At 37.8% G+C, this 14,731-nt stretch overlaps 1 protein-coding gene and 1 long non-coding RNA gene across 4 annotated transcripts in view; one reads left to right on the forward strand and one right to left on the reverse strand.

Annotated features, from left to right (window-relative positions):
- Positions 1–14,731, forward strand: part of AFG1L (AFG1 like ATPase) — a 58,337-nt gene that overhangs the window by 25,254 nt on the left and 18,352 nt on the right. For all 3 annotated transcript variants that reach the window (XR_014546839.1, XM_083608401.1, XM_083608402.1), the window contains exons 8-10: positions 10,380–10,462; positions 13,754–13,824; positions 14,081–14,181. Coding sequence is in view for 2 of the 3 variants with exons in the window: in XM_083608401.1 (XP_083464527.1) it covers positions 10,380–10,462; positions 13,754–13,824; positions 14,081–14,181 (255 nt within the window). In the remaining variant the exon portion in view is untranslated. The remainder of the gene's footprint in view (positions 1–10,379; positions 10,463–13,753; positions 13,825–14,080; positions 14,182–14,731) is intronic.
- LOC310760275 lies at positions 24–13,658 on the reverse strand. Its single transcript, XR_014546882.1, has 2 exons — positions 6,266–13,658; positions 24–6,006 (listed from the first exon to the last, which is right to left on the reverse strand). It is a non-coding gene; the product is annotated as an uncharacterized lncRNA (long non-coding RNA).

The raw sequence follows: 14,731 nt of genomic DNA on the forward strand, positions 1-14,731 counted from the left end.
GATACCAAAATCAATATTTAAAAAAAATGAAATTGCTATTGTGTCATGGGTTTCACAAATTCAGGTTTCCCTGCTTTTAGGTTCAAAGAGAAAGGGAAATTGTATTAGCATTTGGATTTCTATCTTAATCTTACATGAAGAAGGGCTCATTGATGCATGGTTTGGCTGTGGGTTACCAACTTTTATGAACTACTTTCTAATTTTTCTATGGGAGTCCAATACAAACTCAATTTGGACTCCTGGAGATTGCACTGCAACTGCACTTGGTTCTTGCAGCCGTTTTCTGATTGCTTAAATCCTTTTTTGGTAACCTAGAATTTCATTACTTTGATCAACATTTTAATTGTATAGGGAAGGGTTCTTTTTCATTTTATTAGTCTATAATCATCTAAATACACATATTTCAGAGCAAGTCCCATTGATATTAATATGGCTTACTCTCAGGTAAGTAAAAATAAGACTGCAGCCTGCATCTCTCCCTTTAAACTGTCTTTTTAAAGTTTTCCACGTGGCCCAAAAATGCCAATGTAATATCAGTATGACATGAAAGAAGTGAATTTTTAAAAAATAGTGTGGAGAGCCTTCTATAGGTAGAAGCAAAGACATTCACTGTGGAAGTGATAAATCCACAAAGCCTCCTTAGATACTAAAGGGGCAATCCACGACCATTTAAGTCTGAGTTGAGTCTGGGTTATTTTACTTAGGTTTCCTTCTTCTATGAGTGGGATTCCAAGTAGCCAGCTCCTGATCCTTAGAAATCAACACAATAAACCTGATTTTGTGCAAACAACTGTGTTTAGTATTGATTCTCTTATAGAACAGCCATTATCATTTATGCAGTGATAAAACTGTATGTACATTGCCTTGGGAATAAGTCCTTTTATTTGAACTCAGTGGTACTTGCTTCTGAATAAACATGTATAAAATTGAACTGTTTGATTATTTCCTATTCTTCCATCGGCTTTCACCCTACTAAATAATAATATTTATTTTTTGTCAAAAAGCCACTATTAATGTTTGGAAGAAGATTCAACTTTATACTACTATTAGGTCAGGGAACTACTACCAGCAGATTCAGAGAGATCTTGGGACAGGGGGTGGGATTCTGGCACCGGTTAGAAGATATAAAATGTCTTTGATTATGTGTTCTGTCTTTGTCAAGCCACCTGTGTTAGAAGCACACAGATCTGTGAATTGACAATTTCTTTTTAAAATAAAAAAGTCATCTTGGTGATTAAATTGATTTGTCAGTTAGTTCCATTCTAATGCTGTGATAGTCCAGTAGCTTTCAGTATGCTGAATGGTTAAAACTTGCTTTTGTGGTCAGTGTCAGCACCCTGACCTCTGCTGAGCTGTCACCTGAGTCAGAATTGCTGGGATTAAGCCTTTGATATTGTGATGTCTTCACTTATCAATTGACTTTTTCATTACTGAAGACGTTAGGCCTTTTGTTTCCCTTCTTAGTAAGTACCCAAGCAAGTCTTAAATAGAAGACTCTTTCTTTCCCAACCTGTGGAAGTTGTAGGCTCTGCTTTTCTCTTTTTTTCCTGTGTTAATTAAATGGATTACTTTTGGAATTTACAATACAGTTCAGTTGTGAATCATTGTGTTTAGCATTAGAAAACAAGAGTGAGAGTGAGAGAAAATGAGGGGGTACACACGTGCAAGCATACACTCAGTAAATATAAGACTAGAACAGACTTTGGCTCAAATGTTCACATTGTATTTTTTGGCTTTTTAAATGTGATTGCATATCAGAGTTTGAGTTCAAAAGTAGCTACACTTTAATGCACAAAATTAGAACTCTAAATACTCAAAAATTCTGTTTGATCATCCGAAAACTATCTTTTGGTAGGTATGCAAATCCATACCACACTGAATATATTTATAAGTTTTGTATCTCACAATCCAAATTAATAAATGTCTAAAAATCAGGTAAGGTTTTGAAATATATTTTGTTTAATATATTGCATTTTAAGTACAGTAAGATGACTGCTTGACAATCCTTCATTTAAATATATATTATATATATTTGTCATCTGAAGGTAAAATAATGATAGCAAACTCTTGCATTCTATTCCATTTTGATCTTAATAATAGTTGTTCTCTGTTTAAGCAAATGAACACTTTGGTTCCAACAGCTGGCTCAAATTCTTAGTTAGATATGCAATATTGCATTGCTTGTAACGCAATTGATTTGTTTAATGTTTCCTTTGCTTGTGATGTAATGCAAAATAAGGTCTTCCTTATCTTCCTCCATCCCCCTCGCCCCAAAGGTCCGAGCCAATTAATAAGGCTTGTAAGTGCTTTGTCACAGGCTACCATGGAGGTCTGCAGAGAAGAACTTTAATCCAATAAACATTTCATTTAGATCATGAAAAGAAAGTGTGAGGAGAAGCTCCCGTAGGAGAGGGTGTTACTGGCAATTCTCTCCTTGCAGTGATATGAGGAATTTGCCAAATTAAGCAAAAGGCCTTCATATTTAACACATTAAACGTGTCAAAACTAATAATGGGAATAGTTTAATTTGGGTTGAACCTTACATTGTGAATATTCTAAAAAGCCACAACTGTTTTCTTCAAAGACTTACTGTTGAGCTGGATGGACAGGGCAAGAGGAGGTTGTGAGAAACCCAAATAGCAAATAACACTGGCCGAAAGTTGGGGTGGGGAGAGGAATAGATAATTAGGTGTAATTAGCGTGTATGAATTGTTCTCTCCCTGCCCTTGGCTTGAATAAATTTGGAAGAAAAAAACCCAAGTGGTGAAACTGCTTTGATGTAAGAGGAGTCATTGTGGCTTGGCAGCATAAAGGCAGTGTTTTATACTTCTTACATAATGGTTGTGATACAGAAAGACTGAATGGACTCTGCACCCCCCAGTCTGCTTTACAGCAAGGACTTTTGGATTCTCTTGAAACAAAATGCAGCAGAAGTTTTCAGTTGTTGGTAATGAGGTAGCAGACCTCATCAGAGATAGGCATAAGCCATCCTTAGTCTGCTTAGATCTTAATCATTTATTTTTATTCTGGAAATCTAGTTTCTGAAATCAACACTTTCCCTTTTCTTCTTCTTCCCTGTTTGGAGCTCTGGCAGGAGCAAAGATTCGGGCCAAGGAAGGAAGTACAAATCAGATTTTGAAGTAAGAAAGCATTGTGAGCAAACTTCATATTGGATGGAACTGAGTTAAAGTAACTTAGTCATCTTTATATATTTGACCTGTTGTTGAACAACTGCTCACTTAGTCTAGCGTGAAACATAGCCAGTCCTGTTCTGCTTTGCAGAAAGGCATACTGTATACCGCTTACTTACTAGAATAAGAGCTGTCCTTAGTTGTGGGAGCGCATTCTTTGTAAGAGTTGTTTATACTTTTGGATATAATGCAAAGCACCTTGTCAAAGACCAAGATGTTGGTTTACATATCGCTTCTGTTTGGCGCAGTGGGTAGGGAATGATTCTCTTGAGAGACCTTGAAAAAGGAAGCCGTGTTATGCTCTTACCTTATTCCCCACTAAAACTTAATATTGTTCCCTTTGTTTAGGACTTTCTCTTGATTATGCACCCACTAAGCTGAACTTTAAAGAACTTTATAGTTATTGCAACTATAGTCAAACTATCTCAATCTGTTGCATAGCTACAGCTACATGGTATGCAGAAACAACTGTAAAGCATCTAATTTGAATTAAGGAACCAAATTATCAATTTTGTGTGCTGAAGCAGAGAAACTAAACTTCTTATTCCAGCTGAGGTTCTGGACAATGATACAGCTATGGAGAATGAACAGTTACTTCATATCCAGAGTGTTTTAACAAACATAGGAAATAAATCAATATTAATAGAGAATAATTGTCAGCCTTTAAAAATATTAAGCACAACAAATCTGATTTAATACATACAGACTCCAATTATGCAACATAGCAGCAGTAGTAGCTATAGCCTTACGCACACATTTTATGCATAGTATTCTATTCCAACTTGAGGGCCTGATCTAATCATTTTTGGTGTTAAAATGCTTTTTATCTTTTTCGATTTAGCATTTTGTATTTATTTTAAAATGTAATATTTATGTACATGCCCTCTATTCTCAATTTAAAGTTCTGTAGCTACTGGGATATGCTTGAGAAAAGGAAACTGGCATTTCATTTAACCCTTTGAGGGTTTATTATGTAGAACAAGTAGCCTTTTGTGCTTGAAGTTGTACACTCTGAAAAAAAAAGCAACACCTGAATATCTCCGGAGCTTGAATAATTATGCCCGATTGTGTTTTGCTGGTGTAGGTCACAGGAAATTCACTTAGGGTAGACTCTCTACAAAGCTAAGATATATGCAGATTTTCTGTTGTTGGATTGTGTAAAAATTATTTACTGTTAATACTTGCATAAAGGTTAGAAAGGTTGATGAAGTGATATTTAGTATTGCTTTACTATTCACTGCGTGTCAGGATGTAATTATGACTGATTCATGGAACTGTCTTAGGAACGAACCATCTTTATTAAAATGCTGATCAAGATAAGAGCTGACAGTAATAAAGAATAGAACATTTTAGTCTTGTTGCTTTTCAATGATTGCTAATTACCCCAGAGGTCATGTATAGTGCTTGGGAGGATTCATTGACATTATTTTCTTTTAAGTCTGCTGTTTGAACAACATCTGAACATGAAGACAAAGACTGAGTGCATACTGAACAATAGTTTGACCAAGTTTTTTTATTCCACAAATACTAGATGATTCCTCTCTTTTCCATTTTGTTAAAGAAATTTATGTTCACACGATAAGGCAGGATCTTTGTTTTAAGATCATATCCTGATCATATCCATCACTGTCTTCAGAAGGTCAAACAAATAAAGATGAAACAATGTACTACTAACTCTCCTATAGTTTATTGTATGTAGAGCATAACCCAAAGGAGAGGTAATTAAAAGCCCAGTCTCCTTCCTATGACTTTGGTTATCTTATAAATCAGAATCTTCAGTTTCTTTATTAGATTACAAGGTGCATTTAACCTACAATATACCTTCAGATAGAAGGCTTTTTAGTACCCTTTGTACCATGTTTAGAACTGAAGTGTGGGCAGTGTTACATGTCATGATTTGAAGACAAACTAATATCCAGACAGAAGAAATACAAAGCATGGGGGAGAGATTTAGGCCAATGAAATAAGTAAACAGTCATACCTCGGGTTGAATGTGCTTCGGGATGAGCGCGTTCGAGTTGCGCTCCGTGACAACCCGGAAGTAACGGAGCATGTTACTTTCGGGTTTCGCCACTTGTGCATGCGCAGACGCTCAAAATGACGTCATGCGCAGAAGCGGCAAAAAGCGGCGCGTGCGTGCGCAGACGTGCCATCGGTAGTTACGTCTGCTTCTAGATGCGAACGGGGCTTCGGAATGGATCCTGTTCGCATCTAGAGGTACCACTGTACAGAGAGGAGTAAAGCAAGTGATTTCAGGTTAAATGTGTTTCTTAAGGGTGTTTTTTGTTGTTGTTTTTGGTCACAGACCCCTTTGGGAATCTGATGAAAGTCCTCTCCCCAGAAAAATACACATAAACACACACAATTTTGCACACAATTTATTCTATCGCAGTAGAAAAATCTTTTTTGTGTATGCTCAGTCCACAGACCTCTTGAAGCCTATGGGGTCTATGGGCCACAGGTTAAGAACTCCTGGTCTGAACCCTTGGTTGAACAGCCTCCTGCAAGCTAGGGCTCCCCCCAACCGATGTTTTCTCAACAGCAACTCTCATAAACCCCAGCTGGTATGGCCTTGCTGGCTGAGGCTGATGGAAGTTGTAGTCCAAAACATCATGAGGGGAATCAGTTTTGGGAATGCAGAACTAGAAGAAGTAGCACTTAATGGGAAGTGGGGTATGGGAGAATGATTTCTGGTATGTGCATGAAGTGAGTAGATTAGGTAGGTGCACAGAACTCAGGAACCATAATGAGGGCAGCAGGGTTAGAAGTAGCGTAGCTTGGGTATGGGTAATAACCCTTCTCAGTAGGTAAAATACTGTATTTTTTGCTCTATAAGACTCATTTTTTCCCCTCCTAAAAAGTAAGGGGAAATGTGTGTGCATCTTATGGAGCGAATGCAGGCCGTGCAGCTATCTCAGAAGCCAGAACAGCAAGAGGGATTGCTGCTTTCACTGCATAGTGATCCCTCTTGCTGTTCTGGTTTCTGAGATTCAGAATATTTTTTTTTCTTGTTTTCCTCCTCCAAAAACTAGGTGCGTCTTATGGTCTGGTGCGTCTTATAGAGCGAAAAATACGGTAACCTTCTGAGGGCTTCATGATTGGTGGGCAAGAGGAGAAAAGTGGGTGGGGCAAAGGATGTGATTCTTATCTTGTATAGTGGGCTAAATTCAAGCTATGCAAAGGTTAGTGGTTTCTTCATACACATGTATGTGCATGCCCCTTCTCCTCTCCATTCAGGCAAGCAGAAGGCACCATCATAGTTCAAGGACACATTTGAGCGGGCAAAAGCAGAGTCCCTAGAGCAGGGCTAGTAAGAGGACATGACTTAGAGAGAGATTTTAAGAGCTGGGTTCAGTCCCTGGGCCTGAGGTTGCCTTATTATTATTATTATTATTATTATTATACCCTGCCCATCTTGGCTGGGTTTCCCCAACCACTCTGGGAAGTTTCCAGCACATATAAAAACATAATAAAATGTCAAATCAACATTTCAGACAATTCATTTGCAATTCATTACAAAACCCATCAGCAAAATCATAGCAGAAGGTGCTTGTACTTGCAAGATTGGTATAGACACAACACTGGGGAGCTTTTCAACATGCCTAAGAGATCAGAAACTGGATACAGGATATTGTTCTCTCCCCTTCTCACTCTTCTTTCTGGGAGGAAGTCCCTCACTTCGACCCTAACTAGAGCTATAACAGATGTGCTAGAACAAGCACCACAACAGTTAGTGTTAACAGGGAAATGTTAAGCAGGGATTCACCTTAACCAAAACCTGAAATCAGATTTGGGACACTGGCAGAAATCCTAGCCAATTGACTAAATTAGTGAATTGGTAATACAACCAAATCTTTGGAAGAAGTGCTGGCACACAGGCGTTGTAGCAGGCTTTAATGTGGAGGTATTCCTCCTGTTTGAGAAATATATTTATTTTTAAGCTCTTGTAAGGACTTAATTACATATTTGTTTTTAAGAACAGATGTCCAAATAAAAAAAACTTAATTTAATAATGAAACTTAATTTTTTAAAGGAAAACTGGGTATCAGGCTGGGGGGGGCATGCAAATCTTTTTTGGGATGGGTCATAGCTCAGTGGTAGAACATCTGTTTTGCATGTAGGTTCCAGCTTTCATACACAGCATCTCCATTTGGGGCTGGGAGAGAAACCTGCCTGAAATCATCGAGAGACACTGCTAGTCACTTTAGACCAAACTGAGCTAGAGGAACCAATGGTCTGGCTTGGTATAAGGCAGATTGCTATGTTCCTATGCTGTGTTTTCAGTATGGATGTTACATCTAACTTGTAGTGATTATATGGAGGAAAGCATAGTTGTCTCCAATGGCTGTATCATTTTCAGCAGTGTTAGGGTTATTATTCCATTCTAACAGAAATTCCTAATATCACGGTTTGTCTCCATTTCTACCTTACAGAGGCCAGGTAAAAAAGCTTTCTGAGTCTAAAGTTTTTTCCCTTACAGTAACGTGTGTGAGTGATAAGGTTTTTTTTTAACCTTCTTAATTATATTTTCAGAATGTAATTGTGTTTGTCCTTTGCTCTACATAAATACATAAACCAATACATAATAATGCGAGCAGCTGAATAATTCTAAGCATTAAAATTGAATAGTGTAAGAAGTCACAGTCTTTATGCCAATGGTATTGAAATGCTCCTTTGATGTGACATGCAGCTCTGCTATGACTAGTTTCTTCTACCATTGGGAAAAGGACAGGAGACTTTTAACACTGCAGATGAAATAGGATTATCGAAAGACTTTAAATGTAAACCAACTGTTAGGAGTGTAGCTTTAAAATTAAGGGCTAAAATATGAAGACTCCAGCTAAAAGTTCTTTAGCTGCTGATTAGGATTCCCTGATGGTGATTAGTGAGTGTGGAATGCAATCATGCCTGTAAGCTTTAATCAATCCCATGATGGAGAAGTCAGTTGCTCAAAGAGAGACCAAATTAATACATGTATTGTTTCTATTGGGCTTATTATTTTTAACACTAAAAAAAAAGAAAGTAGGCAAATTTGTGATGAAGTATTTCGGAGCATGCAGAATTTCGACAATCCAGAAGCACGTGAACTTTACTACCAAATATTCTGTCTGTCTTATCCTAAGAATGTTTTATTTTACATTGCACAACATTCTGACATGTTTTTTGTGTTGTGTTGTGTGAGCAATTAATCTCACTGTGCAGTAACCCAAGACCTTTTCAAATAGCAGTTTTCCTTGTGTAAGTAGTTCAAATGTTGAGAGATCTCCATTTTTGTTTACATAACCACCTCTCTGTATATATATTTAAAGTCATGTATTTCTGTTATTAAGATGTTCCAGTGTATGGAAGCTTAGAGAATAGTTTGTGATGTGAACAGGTCACCTGATAATAAGGGACCCTGCCTGTGCTGAAGTCAGGTGACCCAACAATATGACCATGATTTTGCTGCAGACCATGGAACTAGCACAGGGGTCAGCAACCTTTTTCAGCCATCGGCTGGTCCACCGTCCCTCAGATCATGTGGTGGGCCAGACTATATTTGGGGGGGGTGAACAAATTTCTATGCCCTACAAATAACCCAGAGATGCATTTTAAATAAAAGCCCACATTCTAGTCATGTAAAAACACGCTGATTCCCGGACCGTCCACGGGCCAGATTGAGAACGCAATTGGGCTGCATCCGGTCCACGGGCCTTAGGTTGCCTACCCCTGAACTAGCATCTCAAATGCAGATTCCAGAAGCTTGAGCGCAATTATAAGAACATCAGTTTTCACTATAAGGGAAGGCCTTCATGTTTCATTGGGGTGGGGGTAATCCAAGTTCAGATCTCCTTGTCCTTAGAAACAACTTTTCCCTTCCTACTTCCTCATGTGTTCTGATCTATTATCCACCATGCAATCATTGCTGTTATTATATAATTATTAATATGTATGTATGTATTGCCTTCATGTGCCAAGATAACACATAGTTTCAAACAATATTAGAATAAACAAATGATACAAAATATCCTTAGGCAACTTTAGGAAGTGATGCCACAAACTCCCAGACCTTGCTTCCAGCTTCCCTCAGAGCAGACAGGTCCTAAGGAAGGTGGGAGAGGGATAATAACATTACTAATAATAGCAATTTATACATTTAAAAATATTTAGAACTGCCCCTTCCAAATTGCAATTAAATTAAGCATTTTCATACACTGTGCAAATTTACTCCAACTGCAGAATACTTTTAAAGGCATTTTTCCAGATTTGCTGCAGAAATCCATTCTTGCTGACCACTGTGTGCTTGGGATGCAATTTTATTCTTGCTTACTTAGAAGAAAGGTCCACAGAACTCATTGGAGTTATTTATTTATACTGTATTTTTAAAAGTTTGATATGTAGCTTTTCTGAGTTCAAATGCAGCTTACACATTGCAATTCAAAAACACAATCTGTTATATTCAACTAAGTCATATTCAAAGTAGACCGGTTGTAAAAAATGAACTTGGTAGCTCAAGTTACTTAGGTCCATAGATTTCATTGAGTCTGCACTGAGTATGACTGTTGGAAATCACCCAGTATCAATAAAACTTCTTTTAGAAACCTAAAAAAACTTACAGCATGCCATAATATGAAGCAGCAATTTATAGAGAACAGGTGAAGAAAAAAGTCTGCCAAGTCAAAGAGACGCTTGCTTATGTAAAGCTCACTTTATTTACCTTCAAGTACATATGCAGAGAGTTGGGCTGTTCTTGTACATTCAAACTAGGGCTGTGATTGCTGGCATTCCTAGCCCCTATTTCATATTGATGAGCAAAAACTATAGAGGTTGTTTGAAACTTTGATCACCTTTTGTCTGATTTGGATAAACGTCCACTTTACGTTGTTGTTTTTGTCTGCCTCTACTACCTTGTATTGCTTACTGAGTGATGCTGAAAATGTATGTTTGTAACAGCTGTATTAAGGCATTCTTAATGGCTGGGAGGAGAATTCTCAGTGATTTCTTTGTATAACCTTGAAGCAGTCTTGATGGTGGAATGAGCATAATCCAAGTGAATAACTTGCCGGACCCATCATTCAGTTCGCCTTATGCTGATGCATAGGGACATATGAGCTGATGCACTGCTAAGATATGCTGTACACCCTTGCAAAATTCCATCGCATCTGCTTAAGGAAAGTAACAACTCTGTTATTTTGTTTCTGTATTCAGAAATACTGCAGCACTATCCAGCTGGATTCCGGAATAGACTATAGGAAACAAGTGCTACCAGCAGCAGGAAAGCTATATTACCTGTAAGTTGTTAAAGCTAAAGGTATTTTTCTTTCCTTCACTAGCCAACATGTCTTGCCACAGGGGCAAGTAAAAACACTCCCCACCCCACCCCACAAAACCAAACAAATGCCAACCATCTTCTGTTTTGCCACAGTGCTAGTGCCATCAGATGGCATTTTCAGTATCTTCAGTTACATCATTTAAAATGTGTGACTGAATCAAAACTAATTAGATTTTGGGGGGAGGTGTGGTGTTTGCAGAACTGAAGTGACAGATGGTTATAAAGCAATGAATATCCTCTTGTAAAAGAGTGTGCAATTCCCTGGTAAATAAAAGAGCATCCTTTATTGTAGTAAACTAATTATTTATACAAATCCTCTGACAAGGACTCATTTACTGTTGGGTGTTACCATTTGTGGATTGAAAAACTTGTCTTATTTTGACAGATGATCTGCTTGTATCTAGGATGTTGATTTCCTTCAGCATTTATTCTCTGTTTGAAGATGATAAAAAATAATACCATAATACAGCTATAAGTACAATTTATCTGTATAGCTTTGATTTCTGTTTCCCTAATGATAGTTTACCCTCAGAGCAATTTGAGAATACAAGTATATGTGATGCAAAGTTGTTCCAACATTTAAGAAGAGAAAGTGGTTTTAATCAAGCCAATACAAGTACAAATCTACTTGTAGCTTTATTATGGCATTGTTTTTTTTAATATTATTTTTGAGGAGTTTAAATAAGGACTGGGCTTTCCAGCTAGCAAAATGATTAGCCCCAGTCTAGGATTATAATGGGAGTGTGCCATTTAGTTCATAATCCAGGGGTAGCACCTTGGATATAATTTTTGGGGTGAGTTTTATACTCAGGATTGCCAGACAACTGGATATGACCTAAAGTTTTAGGTTTTAACCTTATTCTTAGGCTTCTGGGGAAGGAATAAAATATTGGAGTTAGGGACTTGTTAATTAAAAGTTACTGAGCATTGCTTCCCATCCTGAGCAGGAAAAAAGAAATTTCACTTCACATAGTGGGTTGAAGGCCACAATTGGTGCTTGCAATACAAACAAATGATTTTGAAATACTAAAATTTTATCTTTTGAGGGAGAAACAATTTATTTTCTCATATTGTGGTAGAATTCATGCATGTTGATATTGTGTTAAGCTTGGACTGCATTGAATGTTGATTGGTACTTCTATAGAAACATGGTTTTTCCTCCTACAAATCTGGAATAAGAATCAAAGGGCTTGGGCAAAATTTGATTGTTTCACCCATAAACAGTGTTACCACTCCAGCTCTATAAAGGAGAGGTGCTAGGTAATGTTATGGGGATGGATTTCTGCTTCTGGCATTGCTACATTTTGAGCTAAATGTATATATATATGGGAGCAAGGACAGAAGAATCCCACAAAGTCTAACTTATATTTCAGGGCCTTCTCTCCTAGTGGGCAAGATGAGATACTAATGGATTGCTAATGGTGAGGCACCATCCTTAGTACAGTGGTACCTTGGGTTACAGACGCTTCAGGTTACAGACTCCGCTAGCCCAGAAATAGTACCTCGGGTTAAGAACTTTACTTCAGGATGAGAAAAGAAATCAAGTGGCAGCGGCAGCGGGAGGCCCCATTAGCTAAAGTGGTACCTCAGGTTAAGAACAGTTTCAGGTTAAGAACGGACCTCCAGAACGAATTAAGTTCTTAACCTGAGGTACCACTGTATACATATTTGCTGGCATTGTACTTTTGCCTGAATTCACAAAGGGCTGAGTCAAAGATTGGAACAAGTTGAAATGGAACAGCTGTGGTCTGTCTGAAGGATTGAAATGTGGGGAATATATATATTTTATACACACACACACACACACACACACACACACACTTTAGGGCAATTTTTCTGTGTTTGGTTCCATAGTCCCAGTCCTTAAAACTACTAGCACATTTTACTGCGCAAAAGAAGTTTATTATAACATTTTTGCATTCTGTATCCAGACTAAGTCCAGTTTAAACATAAAGAACCATAAGAAGAGAGACCAGGAGTCTCTAACAATCGTTAACACCTAGACAGCAAAGCAGGCAAATACATATGCCACATGGTCATAGTATTTCCCACTATAGTAATATGTATTGCATTTCTATTTAAATTATAGTAAATGGGTGATGTCTAGCTGAATCCCTTTGAGAGACTTGGGAAAGGTGTCAGGGACTGCAGGGGAAGGAAAGGAAAGGAAAGGAAAGGAAAGGCCCATTGCGCAAGTAAACTTCTTCTCATGCAACACAGAGTATCAACCTATAATTCTAAAATGGTATATAAACATATAAATTACCACTATATGTGAATTTTATGCAAATCTGCTTCCTTTTTTGTACTTTTTGGATGGTTATGCGTAAGTGGCTGCTTCAATCATTGCTGAAAATTTCCTGTAATTTCATAATCTTTGGCCATCTCAAATTATTTGGAGAAGGATTTTAGATATGTCAAAACTAATTATATACAGTATGATCCTATACATGTTTACTTTTAAGTAAAGCCCACTGAATTTAGTGGGACTTATTCCTAAGTAAGAGGGCATAGGAATGCAAACTTTATTCTAGAAAATGCCAGATCAACACATTACATTTTATTTGTATCCATTTAAACCTGTGATAAAATAATATTTACTTCAGATATAATTTCACTGCACCCTCTTAGAGGTTTGTAAGGGTTCCCCTTCAGATGCTTGCTAGCTTTTGCTTCTTTGCTCTTATTTTGTGTGCAAGATACAGACAAAAGCTTATCTTTCTCACTCTGTGTGTGTGTATGCATTGTTGGCATCTGTCTGTCTCAAGAGACAATGGAACAGTGCGCCACTGAGAGTAAGTCAAAGCATTGGGCAGTTATGGTGCCTGCTGTGGCTGTAGAGACCAACATGGGAGAGACATGTTTCATTGCAGGTGGGGCAAATGAAGGCGTCCAGTTTTGCTGCTACTGATGCACCATGGGATTTCTTCTCTGCGCTCCTCCCAGCGTGTGTGTGTGTGTGTATCTATCTGATGGCCTGGCCTGGCATTGCCTCATTACTGGAAACAGCTTGAAACACAAAAGTCTTCCTATGTATGCAAATAAAGCAGAATCATCTACCTGAGAGTTAATGTTCTCTGCTTTTAAGTGTATTCTAACTCTAATGTTTGTATTTACAACATAACATCCTGTTCTGTCTTTCTCACTCTCTCTCCTTTTTATGGGCAAAAAGCTAAGCAAGCTCAGGCAGCTGTTTGATGTTGGCTTCAAGTGTTATTAATTTCATATTCTATTATTCTTTTCACTGTAGCACAAGTGAAGCTGATGTGGAGGCTGTCATGGATAAGTTGTTTGATGAGCTGGCTCAAAAACAAAATGATTGTACGTAAGTTAATTTCTCTTGAAAGAGAATACATTTAGAACACAATGCCCAATCTCCACTGACCAATTAATAAGTTCCACTGCTGTATATGGGTTGATGCCACACTCAAGTGGCAGTCATTGTATCAGCATTTTGTCTAATTTATGTGTTGAATCATGTGCTATTATTCATCAAGCTATGCATTTCCTATCTGTAAGAGATGAGTTTTGTAGTAATTATCCAGACAAGATTGAGTCTTTGTTCATGTTCCCATAGTAACTAGACCAAGGATTTTAAAAGTACAAGGCAGAGAGCTGAGAGTGAATAAAGCGTGTGGAACCATTGCAGACTTCACATTTGAAGAGCTGTGTGACAGAGTGAGTACCCAGTCAAGCCTAGATCAGTTGGGCTTTTCAGGCTTCTCCCCCCCCCCCCTCTTTTTTATTATATTATCCCAGCTCCAAACAAGCTTTGAGATATCCTTTGAGCCTACAACAACAAGAATAACAAGAAAACTTGAATTCTAGAGTTGAAAAGTAAAACTGAAAGGGTGAAAAAAAGCATAACACAATCAGTTTCTCTTGAAAGTGATCTCTATGATAAACAATTTAAATGTGTGAATAAAATTCTGGAACTTGCTAAGGCACTAGTGTCCAAAAGAAATTCACATCTAGATGTCAGTTGTTAAATGCTGATCACTTAGGTAAGGAGCACAAAGAATAAAAACTTCCTTTCAGAATCAGACCAAAGGTCCATCTATCACATGTCTCCAATGGTGAATTACATTTGATCTATCCTAGCTGTTTTCACTTACTTCCAGTGAGACAAAGGATAAGACTTCCATCTAAATACCTTTTCAGCCAAGGATTCACATGCTACCCTTTGAATTACTACTCCATGGTGACTCTCTGTGAGACCCTAGAGAAT

Source organism: Podarcis filfolensis (genome assembly GCF_964270895.1).
Source record: "Podarcis filfolensis genome assembly, chromosome: 3".
NCBI classification, from domain to species: Eukaryota; Metazoa; Chordata; class Lepidosauria; order Squamata; family Lacertidae; genus Podarcis; species Podarcis filfolensis.